Source organism: Aphelocoma coerulescens (genome assembly GCF_041296385.1).
Source record: "Aphelocoma coerulescens isolate FSJ_1873_10779 chromosome Z unlocalized genomic scaffold, UR_Acoe_1.0 ChrZ, whole genome shotgun sequence".
Classification (NCBI taxonomy): domain Eukaryota; kingdom Metazoa; phylum Chordata; class Aves; order Passeriformes; family Corvidae; genus Aphelocoma; species Aphelocoma coerulescens.
The window spans coordinates 54,709,595-54,728,545 of record NW_027184085.1 but is presented as its reverse complement, the minus strand read 5'-3'; the positions used below and the strand labels follow the sequence as shown (position 1 = coordinate 54,728,545).

The 18,951-nt window shown below is 42.7% G+C and overlaps 2 protein-coding genes across 2 annotated transcripts in view; one reads left to right on the top strand and one right to left on the bottom strand.

Moving 5' to 3' along the window:
- Positions 1–3,949: 3,949 nt before the first annotated feature.
- SLC46A2 (solute carrier family 46 member 2) lies at positions 3,950–10,356 on the top strand. Its single transcript, XM_069001002.1, has 4 exons — positions 3,950–5,284; positions 6,848–6,931; positions 8,545–8,701; positions 9,747–10,356. The coding sequence occupies exons 1-4, from the start codon at positions 4,225–4,227 to the stop codon at positions 9,802–9,804; spliced, it is 1,359 nt and encodes a 452-aa protein (XP_068857103.1). The 5' UTR covers positions 3,950–4,224; the 3' UTR covers positions 9,805–10,356.
- A 735-nt stretch (positions 10,357–11,091) lies between these two features.
- The window catches only part of SNX30 (sorting nexin family member 30), a 52,364-nt gene continuing 44,504 nt past the window's right edge, over positions 11,092–18,951 (bottom strand). The window contains exons 8-9 of the mRNA XM_069001001.1: positions 18,280–18,432; positions 11,092–16,153 (exon numbers count right to left, since the gene is read on the bottom strand). Coding sequence (XP_068857102.1) covers positions 16,094–16,153; positions 18,280–18,432 — 213 coding nt within the window. The 3' untranslated portion in view covers positions 11,092–16,093. The remainder of the gene's footprint in view (positions 16,154–18,279; positions 18,433–18,951) is intronic.

Sequence of the window (18,951 nt, the reverse complement as noted above, 5' to 3'; positions counted from 1 at the left end):
ATGGAAAAAAAGGGTGGTAAGGCTTAGAAATGTCACTGGAGTGTGCCGCAGTATCTGCAGCTTTTGGGTTGTGTATGCCACGTCTTGGTTTTTGCTTTTTCTTTTTGATGAACAACTGTGACAAATGACAGGATGTTCTGAATAAAATAGCATGGAAAATTCAAACCTCAAAATGACTAAAACCATAGCCAATTTCTGTGCTCAGGACCCAGCCCAGGAGAGTAAACAGACAGAGGTTGTGAGGAGTGAGTTACCATCTGCCTGCTCTGGGATCTCTGAATATCTGGGATATCACTGAGGGCTTAATGCAGGTGTTAATGCTTAATGCAGGCTTAATGCACTTGTTCTCAAAGTGGTGGTGAAGCAGCAGAGAGTGCCAGCCTTTACCAAAGGAGGGCTGGCAGGTCTTCCTACCCTTGTGGGGGGTCACCCCTCCCCACTATGCTTCCTGTCAGTGGACCCCATGAGGTCTCTCCATAGAACAAATCCCCTCTCCAGCTTTTTCGTGGCCTGCACACAACCCTGGACTTTGTGCATGAGTAGCAGCGGGTGAGGCCTCAAGGCAGGGGGGAAAAGGCACCCATGTGCTCCCACTGCCTGTGGCCTGTGCGTCCTTTTCCTCCCAGGAGAAGCAGAGGAGAGCAGATGTTTCCATAGATGATCCCAACATGTCTGATGGTGCTGCAACTTCCAAGTGCCAGACTGCTGGCCCAGAGGTCTCGGTGCCTGAGGCACTTCCAGGCGCACCTGTAAGGGCATGGGCCTGTATTTTATTACAGTGATGGTGCACTTACCACCTGTTGTGCCACAGACACTGGCACCAGCCCTGTGAGTTCCCAAACAACCTTGATGTTGTTTCTCAGAGCCACAAAACAAGGCTGCTAAGTGGCTTTTTACATTGTCCAGGCATTAGCTTCCACCATCAGTGGCTCTGGATCCAAGACAACTGCCCTTGACTAGGATGCCACATCCCTGTGGCGATGCTTTGGTCACTTGTGATGAAGTATTTTCCAAAGGAAAATCGGCCATCACTAAAACAGATGCTTCTCCCCAGTGTTTTCAATCAGCTCTCCCTCTCCCTGGGGCTGTGATGGGGCTGCAGCTCCATCCAGGCTCAGACCCAGGCACTTTACAGTTCCTAGTCATGTTTCCTCACTTTGCCACTGCCACAAAGCCACAGTGTGCAAGAAGATGATCTGCACACACCAAGTAACCATCCAGAGGAGGAGTTACAGAGCCAATTTACCACCTTGGAGGCAAAATGCCTTGCCAGAAGGGGAATGTAAATCACAGATCTCATTAGCAGGCTTAGAGGGGAGGAAGATGAAGGGGGCTTACTTGCCCACATTGGATTGAAGTCCAGGATGTCAAAAGGACCTTTTCAGACAAGGAATGCTGAAGACAAAGTTCCAGAATGCTGATACTTGCTTAGCCCAGGTCCCTCAGCATACTGAGTTCCCTACAGCAACTCTGTTCAGAAAGAAAAAGGGATGTAACTGTCGTAAATGGAAAAGAAACATAAATAGAAACAGCAATACTGCATATGAAGGTAAAACATCACCACAGGGAAAAATCAAACACCTCTGGTTTGGCCAGGCTGAAAAATGTTGAAGAGTTGGTGAAACATGTTCTGACCCTGCCTCTAGTGGGCCTCCAGATAAGACCACTCTGGAGGGAAATTCCCTAAAACACTGTGTTCATTTTCCAGCAGGCTACACCATTGCATTTTTGTTATTAAGATAGTCTCTGATTCTGTAGGTACATTTTTCTTAAAAGTCAAGGGCCACTCTCTTAAGGCTCCATTACATTTATGCTGCATTAATATGTTTTAAAGCAGATACAAATGTCCCTATAAATATCAGTAGTATAAGAATAGAGCTCTCTGAAAAATTATTAGATAATAGGAATTTTGAAGACTTTGTGGCATCAAATGAATATGGGATTTGTGAAAATTGCTTTACAGTGGTAAATATTTTGGAGCCTGAGCTAAACTCTTACTTTAGCACTTACTGTTTTGCAATTACTGACATGGAAAAGTATCCTTCCACTTGAACTAGTTCTAAAAAGTAGATTTAATGTGAGTGAACACACAGAATAGCCTGGAAATACAGATGTAATTCATGAGATCACTAGTAACATTTAGCACAGTTCATTATCTGTCTAGGCCTGAACAGTGTTGGCTGAATAAGCCACGCAGTCTGTATATGCAATTAAGTGTAGAGCAAAAATATCCCTCCAGTAGGAGTTGAGCATATCTGCAGTGTCTTGAGCACACTGAATGTAACATACCTCTGCACTCCAATTTAATTCCTTTGCACCCCTCCCCATGTCCCAAACTGAAGCTTGAATGAAACAAGTAATTTATCTCTCACTGTAATTCTGGTGGGAGACACAAGGCTTCCTGGGTGAAGCAAAATGTGGCAATTTCTTTGGTTGCATTTGTTGCTTAAACTGGTCACAGGCTTATCCTTTGGGGTTTTCAGTAAGGCTGTCTGGAATCTCCATCCTCTGAAAATATTTCAGGGTTTGCTGAAAAAAAAATTGTCCCACTTGTCCATAAAACCTGAAGAACCTAGACACCTTTTTCAGCTAATCTGGGGAAAAGGAAAAAAAGACAACTGTTGGAACAACACACATAATTTACAGCTGGCTAAGAGTCCTTTGGTCTAACAAAAACCCAAATTCTCTGATGAAAATGAAATTTTCTTGAGCAAATCATTCTAGCAGGCAATTCCCCACTCCTTTCCCTGTTAGATATTGGATCTTTCTTCCTTTAATCAAAATAGAAGCCAAAAATTATTGCACAACCAAACAGAGTAAAAAAAAGACTCTTGAGCCATGGCATTGAGTAAATGTCACCTGAATCAATGAAGAGTCCAACAGATGGAGGTTTTAACATTGCTTTTCCAAATTAATCATTAATTTACTTTTTAAAGTAATGACCATAAATCTTAGAACAGATTGTTATTCTGCCTGTTATGATTCATTAAACCAGTACAGAATGAAATCATTATCATTTAAGATAGCATTTTTGTGACTGCCCAATATCCTCCAAGCACTTCCTGCAGGTGGGACTGCAAGCATTGTCCTTGGAGCTGGCAGCCTGCTTCCACCATGTCCTGGTCCAAGAGCTTCTTGTGCCTCTGGCTAGCAGCACTGCTGTGCCCACGGGGCCCTCCTTGAGTGGGTTGTTTCACCTGCCCCTTGGGCAGCAGCAAAATTGGAAGCTGACTTCAAGCTACAAAGCTTGAGAGCCTGTGGCAATAAGCACCTGCAGAGATGCACAGCCATCTCCCTGAGGAGCTAGGGCTGGAAAACTCTTCTCCAGAGGTGGACTCTCACCCACCTCTGCCTGCAGCTGAACTGGCTGATTATTGGGACACAGCAGTCACTGATGCCTTTGGATAAACTGGGATTTCTCTCATCTGCTTGGAAATTCCCACACTGTAAAGCCAAGGGATGCAGCAAGCAGAGTGGCAGCCATAGGAAACAGGCTACCAAAAATAGAACTTTTCCCTTTTAATTTCTCTTTGGTGTAATTTCCGGACTGCATTATTGAAACAACAATGACATAAGGGGCATGATGCAACAACAGGGAAAACAGGAGCAGGAAAAAGCAAAAGAGTCAATGACATATTTGTGTACACAAAAGAAAAATGAGGTGGCAGTAAGGGAAATTCACAAATTACCTGATAAAAAGGCACATAGCCATCCCCTGCCCCCACAACCACTCTGAGAGTCCTGTGATACATTAAGTATACCAAAAGGAGAAAAAAAACACCAAAAAGTCAACAAACAAAAAACAAACCACCACCCCAAATTACAGCAATTACTTGACTGGGCATTTTCACTTCCTACTCTGGGAGAGAGAAATTCCCCAGGTCATCTGACCTCTGTTGAAACCACACCAGGAAGAGGAGCAGCAGCAGTCACCAAGTGCAGGGCGTTCTCTGGCTGTACAAAAGCCTCCCATGTGTGAGCCAGAGCTCAGAGCAGCGCAGGGATGTGCAGTTGTGTGTACACATAGCAAGGCGAGGTGCAAATATCCTCCCAGCCAGATCATCTCTTCCACAACTCTCCGATCCTGTGCAGCCTGGCAGACCTTTTACTTTTCCTTTTGCTTGTTTCCAAACACGCCTCCAGAGCAGAGCTTCTGAGGAGCTGTTTCCTCACGTGCATCTCCCTGAAAGCAGCTCTCTCCAAGAAGACGTGGTGGCTAGCAGCATGGTGGGGATAGCAGCAATGAGGATGTGGATTGAACCAGTGGTTGCAGGTTCCCAAGTGGCCAGTGCCTTCTACGACACAGCACTGCTGCTGGTGGTGAAGAACTTCTACAACCAGACCAACAGCACTGCTCCCTCCCATGCCGTGGAAGATGCTCAGCAGAAGGCTGTATCTAATTTTTATATCATCTACAACCTAGTTCAGGGCCTGAGCCCACTGGTGTCAGCCTATGGCTTGTCCAAGCTGGGGGACAGGATACATCGGAAGATCCCCATCTGCTTCCCTCTTCTTGGTTATTTGGGCTCCAAGACTCTCCTGTTGCTCCTGATCTTGCTGGGCTGGCCAGTGGAGGTGATGTATGGGGCTGCTGCCTTCAATGGGCTGACTGGAGGCTTCACCACACTTTGGGCAGGCATCATGGCTCTGGGATCCCTGGGGTCCTCTGAGAGCAAGAGGTCTCTGCGGCTCATCATTATTGAACTGGTGTACGGCCTCGCTGGCTTTCTGGGAAGCATGGCATCCGGCTACCTCTTTGTTGGCTTCAGTGACCGCTATCGAGAAGGCACCGTGCTGGTGTGCTGCAGCATTGCTTGCTATGCCTTCTGTCTCCTCTACAGCATTTTTGTCCTCACAGTCCCCAAGCCAGCAGCTTCCTGCCCAGCCAAAGCCAAGAGTGCAGAGGAGGTGGGTGATCAGCTACCTGAAGCAGCAGCAACAGGGAGTTCCCAGCCGTCAGAGGGCAGCATTTCCACTCCAGTATCCCCCTCAAAACTCATCATCATCCTGCTGTTTGTGGCGGCAATCCTCTATGACCTTGCTGTGGTCGGCGCAATGAACGTGCTCCCACTGTTCTTGCTCAGGGAACCTTTAAGTTGGAATGCCGTGGAGATTGGCCACGGCAACGCTGCTGGGTACATGATCTTCATTACCAGTTTCCTAGGGGTACTTGTGTTCTCCAGATACCTGAGGGACATTACCATGATTATGATCGGAGTAGCATCGTTCAGCACTGGCATCCTCATCATGGCCTTCGTGCAGTGGACGTTCCTGTTCTACATTGGTGAGTTGAACAGCCACTCACATGAGTAAATATACCCTGGGACAGGAGTGTTTCAACATCACTGGAAGAGCTTTTTGCTTTGCTTCATGACAAGTTTGCAAGCAGGGAGTTAGGCAGACCATCACATGGGCAATTTGCAAGAGAGCATTCTTATTACTCCTCTTTCCCCACATTTCCCTTTGTACTCTTAAGACTCAGCACTCTACAATATTCTGAGGAGGCATACACTCCTCCCAAGGATTAGTTTAAGGCCCACTGACTTGTAATTCATCAACTGGTCACAGACCAGGTCTGAGCAGAACAATGTTCACACTCAGGGGGACTGGGAATTGTTGCTGACTCCCTGTACTGGTAGGACCACATCACTGCATCAGTGGGAAGCACTTCCTTCACTTCTTGAGGTAAGGCTTCAGGCCACAACAGAAACAAAATGCCAACAGCTTCCTATTAAGTGAACACCTTAAGATGTGATTTATTTTTGTCATATGAAGGCACTTATGGCTGATGGGAAACTCAGTGAAACACTGGAGGGGTAAATTGTCACAATAATGTAGTTTACAAATCTCACAGTGTACATAAATTACTGAGGGACAGGTAACAATAGATGGGGCAGCATCCCATGATAAAGGAAAGGCAAGTTTACTTTTGGGAGTTAACCTTTGACAAAACACAGAAAACAAAACTCAGGAACTGCATTCATTGTGGCAGAGCTATCTCAGAGAGTATTGTCTATTGCATGGCTTTAAGGTTTTGCTTCTGAAAGTGAGAAATAAATGGAGATAAATGTCCTGAAGTGATTATTCTGTCTGTCCCTACAGGGAATGGGAAACTGAAAATTAAATGAAGTTGTTCTAAAGGGAAAGATGATAGGATATTGTATTTGTGTACTAAGGCAAACACTGAGTAAAAATTTTAAGAGATTTTGTTTGTTTAGGCAATCAAGCTGGGGAATAAAAGATAAAAAAATAAAGTTGCTTACTAATTAGGCTCATCTTGAACATGAAGACATGCTACTATGCAGTGTGTAGGATGCTTATTTCCTGAAGTGCAGACGCACCTTGGTACACCAGACATGGACCAGGTCTTCACTGAGGTTGGTTCTGCTGACAGGAAGGTAATTCCAGCTCCCTATAAATTTTCACAGTAGAGACAGGATAGAATACTGCAAGCCAGAAACACCAAGATACAAGATAGATGTAGTGTTATAAAGGTACTGTTCCTGTCAAGACTGTGTAGCACAGGGGGCTTTCTCTGCATATTACCACTTAAACCATCATCCTCACCACCTCAAAGGAGAGTGAGGATCCCATCTATGCTGGGATTCCTGGCTGAGAACAAGAGATCATGTCTAGTTTGGGCAAAGTACCTCTGCTAATGGGAGCAATAGGTGGCTTATCTGCCTTGGATGAAGTGAGGACCTACCTCTTTTTAGCACTCAGCAGATGAGAAGAGGTGAAGCAAGGTGCCTGCCCAAGCCAGAGGCATGTAATCTTCAAAAGCAGTGGTTGTGTTGGGTGACAAAGAGCAGGTACTGGTGATAACTCAAAATTCATTGCATTACAGCACGGGCAGTGATGCTCTTTGCCCTCATCCCTTTACCAACCATCAGGTCCATGTTGTCCAAGCATGTTGAAGGATCATCCTATGGTGAGTATTTTGGTTACCTTACCGATCAAAACCCCCTGAAATCCCTTTATTCTGCTTAGAGTACAGAGAAGGGTAAGTTATTGCTGCAATCTGTGCTTTGTGTAATAATACCAGAACACATGATACCACAAACAGGAAGGGAGAAGCAGAGAAACTGGCTGGACTAGATTCTCACATCCAATCTTCTCGTCCTTGGTTGCATCATCATTTATCCACAGAATTTTCAGCACATACTTCAAAAGATTACAATCTGTGCATAGTTCAAATGCAGGGAAAATAGCTGAGGTGCTGCTAAAAAACACAGTACTGCAGGGAGAACCAAGAAAAGCAGGACATTGAGTTGAAGCAGTGTAATGGTCACACCATTTTATATCTGGCTTCTTTTACTTTCAGTTTTGGGAAGGATGGATTTTTTAATCTTTTTTTCAGTTATGCTCTCTAAACATTTCTTCAAGTGCTTGGCAGTTTGTTCCTGACAGACCTGATTTAACTACAAATAATCTTTGCATAAAAATTGACCCTTCTTGGAACAGCAGCAGGAATTCTTTTCCATTAATATATGTATTACAAATTAATAAAATGTACTTTACGACAGCATATTGAAGCCTACTGTTTTTACCCCAGTGAGCTAGATTTAGACACAAGAGACAGGACTGGCCATTCATTCAAATAGCACCACAGGCTCACAACTGCTCCTACCTCCTCCAGACATGTTCCCTCAGCCATCCTTCACATCCTTTTCCTTTCTGCCATATGAACATGAGACTGCTCTGTCATCAGTTAATTCCTACTGCTTGTGCTCCATCAACATCCACCATAGCAAAATCATCTACCTGCCACAAGCAGCACAGCTCACAACCCAAATTAATCACTAGAAATCAAACACTTTTAACCTCCCCCTTGAGCCATACGGGCTGCACGTGACAACAGCATCAGTTCAGACCTCAAGTAGGACCCTGCAGCAGAGCAGCCCTTGCCTTCTGGGGGCAGTCTCATCTCCTTAGCTGGTAGCTGCTGGTGCTGAGTGGTTGCAGAAGGCCGCCTGGGCAGCAGGCTCAACACACAGCCCTGACCTTGCCCCTGTCTGCATGTCCCAGCAGGGCTGGGTTACTTCCCCCTTCACTCATATGCCATGACAGAAACCCTCCAGTAAAGAGTGGTTTCAACTAGAATTCAGTTTCTACCTTTCTTCCACATGAAACATCATACAAATGACACACACATCCCTACTTCAGGCATTATTATAATTTCAACCCTGTGAACCGCTTTTCTGGCCTAGGCCAGAAGCAGACCCTGACTAAAATTTCTCCTGTCCTGAAGATGTTAGTCTAGACTACTCTTCTACCTCCTAGGAGAAGGAACACTTACTGACCAGTTTATTGCCGCTCTTCCAAGCAGCTACCTGTATATGTAGACTGTTTAGGCAGACAGTTTTCCAGTTGGATCTTTTGTCCCACATCTAAAAGAAGGAAAAATAATTTGTGGTCTACAAACTCATGCCATCTGGTGTCAGTGAAGCAATGACTACACAGGTGTGATCCTGGATTTGTCAGGGACATACCACAGCTGGTTTTTTAATCCCCATAGTAACAAACTATGTTCTTGTCTTACAGGTAAGGTGTTTGTCCTGCTGCAGCTGTCTTTAGTCACCACGGGAGTAGTGACATCTACAGTCTACAACAAGATCTATCAAAACACACTAGACTGGTACAGCGGCTTCTGCTTCATTTTGTCTTTCCTGGTTGGCTGCCTGACTTTCCTACCTTTAAGGTAAGAAACAGGAAAGGTTTTGTTCAAAAGGCCATGTTGTATTTTCTCCATGCTTCCTGATTCCAGGTCTAAAATATATAATACAGATAGGAAAAAATTTTAAAAAGAAAACAACAACACCCCTCCCCAACTGAATTTAAAAAAAAAAAAGGAAGAAACAAAGAAACTTGCAGAAATGAGTTGACAAATATCAAGGAGATTCAAAGAATGAAAACTGCAATGTCTAGTAAGTGGGTTTTTTTAATCTTATTTTTGTTTAATGTAGCACAAATTGCTGTAGGAAGAGTATTTGGCAGTTTAACAGCTAATAATCCCAGGAGACAAAGCATTCACACAAATACAAGTGTTTGATACTGTGAAAGTAATAATAAGTAGAATGAAGGAATAACCCTACACAAAGTAAAATGTTTTTTAAAAATTCCATTGTGTTACTTACGCATTACGACAGAAAAGAATAATCGGAGTCTCTCTCAAATGTTTCAAAGAGAAACCATTACCAAGGTGAAGGAAATGGTTACTTTTTCCGGTCCACTGAATTTGCCCAACAGTTCTACTATGGAGTGACTGAGAGGTACAATTTCAAGAACAAATTTTAAGCACAAAACCAGCTTAATTTGAAGAGAGAAAGCTGGAACAACCTCTCCGTCTACTTTTACACCTTGTCCATTAGAAGTCAACTTCATAGTCATCATTCCCCTGGCTGTGCTTTCTGCCTCAAATCTTCCAGACACAGAAGACTTGTTTCTTACGCACAACCCTCTGTTTAACAGGGGTCACTGCTAGGTATTCAAATGCTTTTTAACACAGGCTCCGAATAGAAGTACCATTATCAGCACAAACACGTGTTATTAAAGTCTGAAGGATGACAAATGCTGCCAGTGTCATTGCTTGTACACAAAAGAGGCTGTCAGATCATTGAGAGGAATCCCAATAGCACTCAGCCAGCTCCAGACACCCCAACAAAATTTAAGATACAGATGTGGACTGAAGTTTGAGAAGGTAGTTTGCTAACTCTTATTATCTGCATTTGTATTGTTCTTCACAGCTTTGTGGCCATCAAACAACGGTCAACCACTGGGTCCCTTGAGATTCTGACTGAGTAACAGAGGCATCTTTTGGTGATCATTAGTCCCTACAGTTACCAACACTACAGACTGCATAGCATTTGTATTTCCACTTCACAGCATGCCACAACCTCTCAGCCACTCAGCTCGCCCAGGAAGAGACATTTGCCTTGTTATTTCTGCAGCACCTCATCTTGCAGAGTATCTGCACACCAGAAGTCCTCAGAGCATTCTGCTTTTTGCCAGGCTGGTTAGTAATGCCAAAGAGGGACAAGAATACAGGCTAGAAATGAAAATGGCATTTCTAGACACATCGTTCAGAGTGGAAGAGGAAAGCAGAAGATTGGTTTTCCATTAGTTCCTTCTTGTCTGTTCATCTCAGGGCAGTTCTGTGACTTTGGCTGATGAAATGGGGCTGCAAGCCATATGCCATGTGCACACGGCCATCAGCAGGACACACTGGCTCGCCACCTGCTACAGAAGATGTTATCAGCCCAGCCAATTAATGTTACGTAAAAGAAAATTAAACAGAAAAATACCACTGTAAAAATATGTAAGATTAACAGAATTTTAGTAATCCCTACAATAAAACACCCCTGAACAGATGTTCATGACCCTGACTTTTGGGAAATTGTCCCCACTGTCCCTGGACAGTGCTTCAACAGAGCTCATGCGAGGACTAAGACTCAAGAGCTAATGCTGGTGTTTAGGCTCACACCACCACGATGTGCTGCTCTTGTAACAGGTTAAGAACAGGTAAGTGCAGCACACAGTTCCTACAAGCTTTTTCGAGCTGTAAGGACACTGATACCATGTAATAGTCACCATGTTACCTCAGCTTTAATCTGGGTTGGAAAGGAAGCTCATACAATACAGCAACTAGCATGAGATGATATCACATAAATCCAAACATGAGTCAAAAGTCTGGCATGTCTCACAAGGATGTGTCTTCTTACATGCTAATTGAGCTAAGAAGGATTAAGGCTACCAAGGTCCCGGACTAAGAAAAGGGAAGTTAAAAGCCCTTAAGTAACTGAAATAATGTGGAGGTAAATCAGGCAGCTTCGGTTCAAGCCAGGGGTATAGCAAGCAGAAGTTGGTTCATCACTACACAATGCCTTGCTCAGAGAAAGTTGCTGCCACCCTGTCCCCCACATACACACACAATCTTTCCTCAGCTCCTTCACTTTCAGTACCAGAAGTAATGCAGCAACAGGTCAGATGACTTCTAGTTACATCAACCACGGAATGAGATTTCAGGGGAAGGGTATTTCTGCAGTAAGATAGTGAGCTGCTCAGCAAAATAAGCACACGTAATTTCAACGGTGAAGATTGCAAAAAAATGAAACTTTATTCTAAGTAAAGGAGTGATCTTTAAATACATTTATTGGTCCATTCCATTAAATTAATTGAGGTAAACAAATGGCACATTTTAAAAAAATGTACACACTAATAGAGAATTACAAACAGTTTTACCTCAAAGTATTTTTCTCCATCAATACTAGTTCCATAGTAAACAATGCACAAAGTATAGTTATAAGGATATATGAAAGGGTATAGAAACATGCCAGCACCAGAAGTCAAGACAGCATTTCCTAGCCTGCGAGTCTGAACAAGAGCATAGCTGCCAGATTTGGCCAAGTACAGGAAACAAAAGCCTCCTTCCCATTTTTACATAGTTTACTAGCTAATTCACACAGAGATAAGTCTTTTCACAGCTTTCATTTTGTATTTTAATGGTATGAACAGTGACTCTAGTTCTGGTGAGTGGGTTTATAGAGTGAAAGCAGAGGAGTCTGGACAAGGAACCAGCACCATTTTGGTCCCCATCACCGACACCTTCACCACAGTGTGTGAGGCTCACAGCCAGCTTGCCTTCACCTGCATGGCCCAACTCTCCAGACCTTATGGAGGGACAGAGGGATGCAGGCACAGAGAAGCGAGAACAAGGACGGTACTTCTTTATTTTTGTGTACTATAGACAAAAGCCCTTTGGCTCTTATTGTAAGACTGGCCTTCAGCAATCTGTCTCCTTGTGCAGTGGGAATGTTGCACTGGCCATTACCCTGCAGCTTGATCTGAATGTATGGATACATATTCCAGCAGCAGGGTTAAGGAAATGGTTTAGGTCCAAAGCATAGAACACCAAGACCTTCAAAGTAGTCTAGGACAGTGACTAGCTGTTATTGTTTTAGCATGCCATTTACAAAAGGGTGATCTATTTATATATACCTCTTTGGAAAGTTCATTATTTTCTGCACACTTACTGTGCTCTAGGCATGCAACCTTAAAACTTGTCCAGTTCATTACTACATACTTGTACAAGTTAGATACTTCAGCAAGACTTCCAAGTGCTAAGCACAGAACTAAGCACTGCCATTTTAGTTTGTAAATTGGTTCAACAGCACTCCCAAAAGGTTTTAAATGCCACATTCAGTCTGCCTGAAGGCAAGTTTACTCCTGTGATCCCCAGTTTTACTTCACAAGAGGAAAAAAAAAATCCAACAAGTAGTAGCAACTTGCCTATCTTAAAAAAAAAATAGTCCTCATTTTCCCTATGTATTAGTTGTTGTAGTAAAAGTTAATGCACCCAAGGAAAGAATGTTCTACCTCCAGAATTTAAGATGACAGACATTAGTATTAGTTGTTGTAGTAAAAGTTAATGCACCCAAGGAAAGAATGTTCTACCTCCAGAATTTAAGATGACAGAACATCTCATCTAATGTGCTTGTTTAGTCTACACAATTTTGTTCAGTGGTTATCAGGACAAGGATTTTCAACAGTCTGCAACAATAATCATAACTATATCCAGTTAAATTGTGCAAGTTTTAACAAAGGATGGCTCCTGTTAAAATACAGAACAGTCCCTGCTGATCTGTGAGAGAATTCTTTTGTACCCTGGCATCTGCAGGACTGACACCTGAAGCAATATGAACAGGCTAAGCACAACCACTGCTTCAAGGCTACTGCACAGTACCTCCACACAACTGTCTCTGCCACTCATGCTTTGTTTTTATCACTAATTCCACTACTTTAGCATAAGTTTTAGTGCAACAAAAATCCAAGCAGAATTCAGTGAAGAATCATACTTTATTCTTTGATACAACTCATATGGGAACTCTTGTGTCTTTAGGGCTACACATATTACCTTTTCATTTTTCAATGTATACCTGAAAAAGCCATGATGTTTTAACATCTATGTTTATTGCAAGATTTAGAACCTGGTAAAGGTATACAGGAACCTGCATAATGCATGGTCCATTACTGAGCATAGAAACAAGATCTCAGTGCTTGCTTTATTGTGCTGGTGCCACTTAAGAGAAGAAACAAACACCACAGAAACTATACAGAGGTAACTGGGCAGCAGTGAATTATGCATCCTCTGAGAGGGACCTTGCCCTGGCTATGGATTATGAGGAAAACTGGGCTGATTTAAGGACGGCTGAAGGAAGCATATGTTAAACAGGCTCATGGAAAGGGTGCCAACTACTTTTGGTGTCATTTTGGTGCAGGTGCAGAGAGTCATCTTAAGTGACTTAACACTTAACAAGTTACTCAAAGATGAAGCTCCTGCACTATTCCTGCTTCCCTTTACCAACACCTTCTATTTCTCTCATGGAAGTCTGGACCCTCCAAAGTAAAGACTTTTATTTTGTAAGGATTACAGGCTAACATGTTAAGAGTTTCACTCTCAGTTCAGGACTCCACCTCCCACTAACAGCAGTTGTATATGATACAAGTGTCACTCTCCACATCTTACAGGAATTTCCTGCAACTTTTGTAGTTCTCCCGACTGGCATGGCTGCCCCAAATGTCCCCACACCTCACCCACAGCCTCTCCCTCAGTTACCTAGTGATTTACACCACCTCTTCATAAGACCACTCCACTGCCCATAGAAGCTCAGACCCACCATTGCACACCCTTATTACACTGCAGCAATTCTTGCAGAGGACTTCTCTTTTGAATGTCAAGTTTTACTTCCCTTGTATGAGTTTAAGAGGTTTTGGTCCAGACCACATAAGAAATCTCGATCTTCAACAGCTCCAGCCTCAACAGTTACATGTTGATTTGAACTTCACTTGGTACTCTCCACTGTCCATTACGTTTCTCATGAACAGCTGTGATGTTCATTGCTAAATTCTCCAGAAGCAACACCCACTTCAGCTTGACATAAAGCAAAGCAGGAAGAGGACCTTAGTGTTGTAAGGCATCAGATGAAATCATCTGTAGGAAATAACCACCACCCTTCCTACTCATCTTTTGCTGTTTATTTTAATAAGATGGTGGGAAGACTGACTAAATATTAGTTCAAATTGTATTTTGCTTGAGTCCCAGTGATGCTGTAGAGTAGACTACAAAATTCCATTTACTCCACATGAACTAATTCAAAAAGCACGTTGATATTTCTTTGTGGAAAACGGGGAAGACTGTAACCCTGAAGGCCAGACTGTTAGCTAGTACACAAGTGCTTATTCCAGATTGCTTCAAGATGATCCCCTTAAGTACTTCCCCTGAACAAGAGGAGTCTGTGATTCTGAACCTAACAGCAACTTAAACCAGAGTTCTCATTTACACCAAAAAGTGCATATTGACCAACTGACCTTAAAACAGGAAACATTGTTTGTTTAGTACCATGGAGCTGTCAGTGAAGGCTGAATCAAGAAGAACGTCTTAGAATGTTTTATATTTTACATTTTCATGCAGAGAGCACCATCTAATTAGCCTGACAGCTACCACAGTGCTGCAATAACTCATCTTCAAGGTTCCATAAAGCCACCAGGGTGAGAAGGGTGGCTGCAGGTTCAGTTGGTGTTTATGAAGGAATAAATTCCAAATCAGACTAGTACCTGGTAGGTTGTCACAGGAGAACAGAGAAGTTGCACAAAGTCAATTACTGCTCACATTCTTTGCAAGAATGTTGCCAGAGAACAAGTAATCACTCAAATTTAGCAGTAAGCACAGTTATTTATTGCCCTAAATCCCAGTATTACAGTCATAAGAGCCCCGACCCCCCTCACTTAGGATGGTTAAATCACATCAGCATTCCTAAGGCCATTAACACCAAGTAGGCATTTACTTGGGGCTGGACTGCAAGAGAAAGGACAAAAAAGGACTTGCAGAAGCAGCTACAATTCTAAAGGCCAACAGAAACTACTAAGAAAATAGATCTATACCAAAAGTAGTCCTAAAAGACTTGCCATATGGTTCAGCAGAGACAGATTTGAACACTATGTGTACCTCATAGGGTACCCATCTATCCCCCACCAAACCATTTAAGGCAGCTTTCACACACTGATGCTTGGTGGAAGGAAGCATTTGACACCTTTTGGCTTCTGGCTGCTGCAAAGAAAGCGTGGGGAGAGAAAGCAGAGGTCTGCTTTTACTACAGCAGGCATCTTAGGTGACCAAGCCTAAAGCAGCTCTAGTAAAACCCATATTCAAAGCATGGTGCAAGAGACTTCCACCACGCAACTTCCGGAGCTAGCTTTGGGAAAATTAAAGACTCATACTTCCTCCCCTGTTCCCACAACCCTTGAAAGGCCGCTGTCCAACTCATTCCCACAGCTAGGCTGGTTTTGATCCCCAAGTCAGTCACAAGTACGCTTCAGTCAACTGACATTATTTCATAATCACCAAGGTAAACAAAGATACTCAGTATGAACCAACAGCATGCCACACTCACAAAAACCACAGTTCATGCTTGCATCACCGCCTATCTGCGGCTGGTGTTGGTATGGTCTGTCTAGAACCAGCCCAACTCCAAGATGGAAAAGTCTCCAGAGACCATTTCATCCAGAGGGAGCACATGGGCAGTAGCAAAACAGAAAATATTCTTTTGCAGCCTTTTCCTGTCCATTCCAAAAAAAAAAAAAAAAAAAAAAAGGGATAAGGATTGGTTAGGGAGTACTGTATCATAGAAATAATTATTGGGGGTTTTTTTTAAGCAACAAAACAGAATGGTAATAAAGATGTCATTTGGCACCTTGCAGTAGAGTTTTATTTTCATCTTTTTAGTGTTCCACTCATTAGTTCCTTCCAGACTAGAGAGGTAAATTTTATCAAGATCCCCATGCACTTTCACTATGAACCCCAATCACTCCATAGGATAAAGAAGGAACCATTCAAGATAACTCAAAAAGATGAAACATACCCCAGTTTAAACACAAAAATTGAGGAAAAAAAATTCAAATAGGCTGGAACAGATACTCTGAAAAACTAAGTGCAGCTGTCATTTCAGTTAACTTAACAAAAAGAGTCCTCCATACAGTTCCAGTATGACTAGTGGTACTGAGCATAGAAGTGCTAGACTGTCCATGAAGGTACTTCTTATTTGGTCTCTGGCTTGTCTTGCAGTAGTGGTATAATTGACTCCCACGCCGTAAGGCACTGAAGAAAGAAAGATAGATTGATTTAAAAAATTGATTTTATATTGGTTCATGTAACTTCTGACCAACCCTTCCAGACCAATAGCATACAAGTAGAAGCAAAGTTATGTGGGTCTTTACAGATTATTACAGAAGGGGGAAAAAAACCCAGGATCCCAAACAGCAAGTAAGTGTTAGAATAGCTGCACCTTCCAAACAAATTCAACAAATTCAATTCCAAAGTCACCAGCTGGCCCAAGCCATTAAAAGTCATCAGAACACCCAGGATTTCCAAATACTAACCTGGATTTTTCTAAACTGAAGAATACCACAGCTTTCAGCTAGGCAGACAAACTGTTCTGAGTAGAAATTAACATCTTTGTGGTGTGACTGTGGGTGAACACTGATTTGGACACAATGGCAGCAATTAGAGACTACCTCCAGCAAACGTATTTGAAAGAAAACACGCCTTTAGGGAAGTGAATTTTGAGACACAGTGTATTCCAGTACAGCTCTGGGACTCAACTCCAGAAAAACTGGTAGTGCCTGGTATAGTAAACTGTGTGGAGTGTAGCTTCTGGGTTATTAGAAATCCACTCTGGGCTTTGGAGTCATTTTCCTGGACACATACACTTACTACAGTACTTGTACTGTGTCTTTTAAAAACACATAGAGCCCAGAAGTAAAAACTGGGCAAATACAGACTGCGGAATCCAAATTATTAAATGCTGGAAATGGGCAAACTCATCAGCAGCTCTTATATCCACAAGTCACTGTTGACAGACATCTTTCTTCTAACTTTGCTGACTATGCTGCAGATAAAGAGTACTTCTAGGTGTGTACCCTGAAGTGACTGGACACTTTCTTACCAAAAAAGCTTCCTTGCTAAAAGCAAAACTGATGTACAGTGTACAGATCTAACTATCGATTGCAGAGACACTCCTGGATGTTCAGTGGAGTCTCTAACATCCCCCTCCACAGCAGCCTTAGAAGAGAGACCAGGATGCAGGAAGTTCATGACTGAACAAGACAGACATTGGAAGGGGAAAAGGTACTGCATACTAGTATTACACAGAGAAGTAACCTAGCACAGGAAGCAGCTTATAAAGTAGATGTAGAAAAAGGAACAGACAAGATGAAGTATGTTTACTAGGCTGTGCATAAGCATAGTAGTTCTAGTAGTGTTTAATATTTAATATACCTAAATGGGGCTTATGAGACAGCTGAAGGAGGACTTTTTACAAGGGCTTGTGGTGATAAGGCAAGGGACAATTGCTTTAAACTGGAAGAGGGCAGGTTTAGATTAGATAATTAGGAAGGAATTCTTTACTATTAGGATGAGGAAACACTGGAACAGCTTGCCCAGAGAAGCTGTGGAAGCTCCATCTCTGGAAGTGTTTTAGGTTCATGCAGGATGGGACTCTGAACCACCTACTCTAGTGAAAGGCATCCCTGCCTCTGGCAGGAGGTTGAAACTTAGGGACCTCTAAGGTCCCTTCCAAACCATTCTGTGATCCTACGGTATCACTGGGCTGCACTGTTCTAGCACGATGGAAAACTAGACTGGAAGCATATGCAGTTAAATGTCAAGGTCCTTTTAATTCAAAATAAAAAAAATCTGACACTAAGCCTCAGGTACACATGCACCAACTGAAAGAGGGCAGAGGCTAGGTATTTTCAGGACTAGTACACAAGGGACAGAACTATGCACAAAGGGACAGAGATCAGAATAATTTATATGTAACAGGTGTAATCTATATATGAGTCTGTGGACTTGCATTAACCCACGTAGTTTGATTCAGAAAAGGTAGAATCAAGAGATTTTTCTACTCTGGTAGTTTACTAAAACATGCAATTCTGGTTTATTTTTCACCCCCACTGCTGCTGCTCAGTAATTTGTTCAATTCAAGAGTGCAAAACAGACAAGCATGCATGATAAAATGCTGTTAGAGTGCTTGCAAAAGTCCACTAGTCTCACAGAGATCACTTGACCATGACTTGCAACTCATCAATTGTTGACAAAGAGCAGCTTCAGATGTCTAATATCCTTGTCTTCAAGACAGTGTGAAGATTTCCTGAAGAATTATCACCACTTCAGAGGAAAACAAACTGCTTTACTCCTACCAGTGCTCCAACAGTGACACATACCTTCTCGTAGTACTGGATGTTTTTATCTGCCATGCCCATGAGTAGCTGCCTAAAGTCTTGTCTTTTGTTGTTCTGCCATCTCTCCATATCTGCTTTCAGGTCAGCATTGAAACATTCTACTCGGTCTTGACATTTCTCAACATCTGTGGGTACCTGCAGCAAAAGAAATGAAGATTAAAACTGTCACTAAGAGTGCTAGATTGCTGAATTAGCTTGAACCTTACTGAGCAAAATTACAGAAGACAGGGTTAAGTTCACAATCCAGTAGTTATCCTGAATCAACTCACCTATGGTTGCAGGGAAAAAGCCACAGTTCTGAACTAGAGAGGATATGAGATTGCTTAATTTGTTCTTTGCTGTTTGAGGGGGTGAATGCTTGTGCTTGTCCATCTCCATGCCTGATATAGAGGCAGATGGAGGAAGCACTTGCTAAAGGCACAGGAAAACCATTTGGTGTAAGTGCTGGTACCGAGGCTCAGTTCCTAGTGCTCAAACTGAGCAGCTTTGCTCCACAGCAAACTTTCCTCTTTCCCATTTACAGCTGCAGTAGGAATTTGCCAATTCACAGCAGCATGTACATAACAACAAACATTTAGGTTTATCAAAAAAGCTGAATAAGAGACCTCAGTATTGACAGCTGCAGAATAAAATTTCTAAATCCTCGGTTTCCAG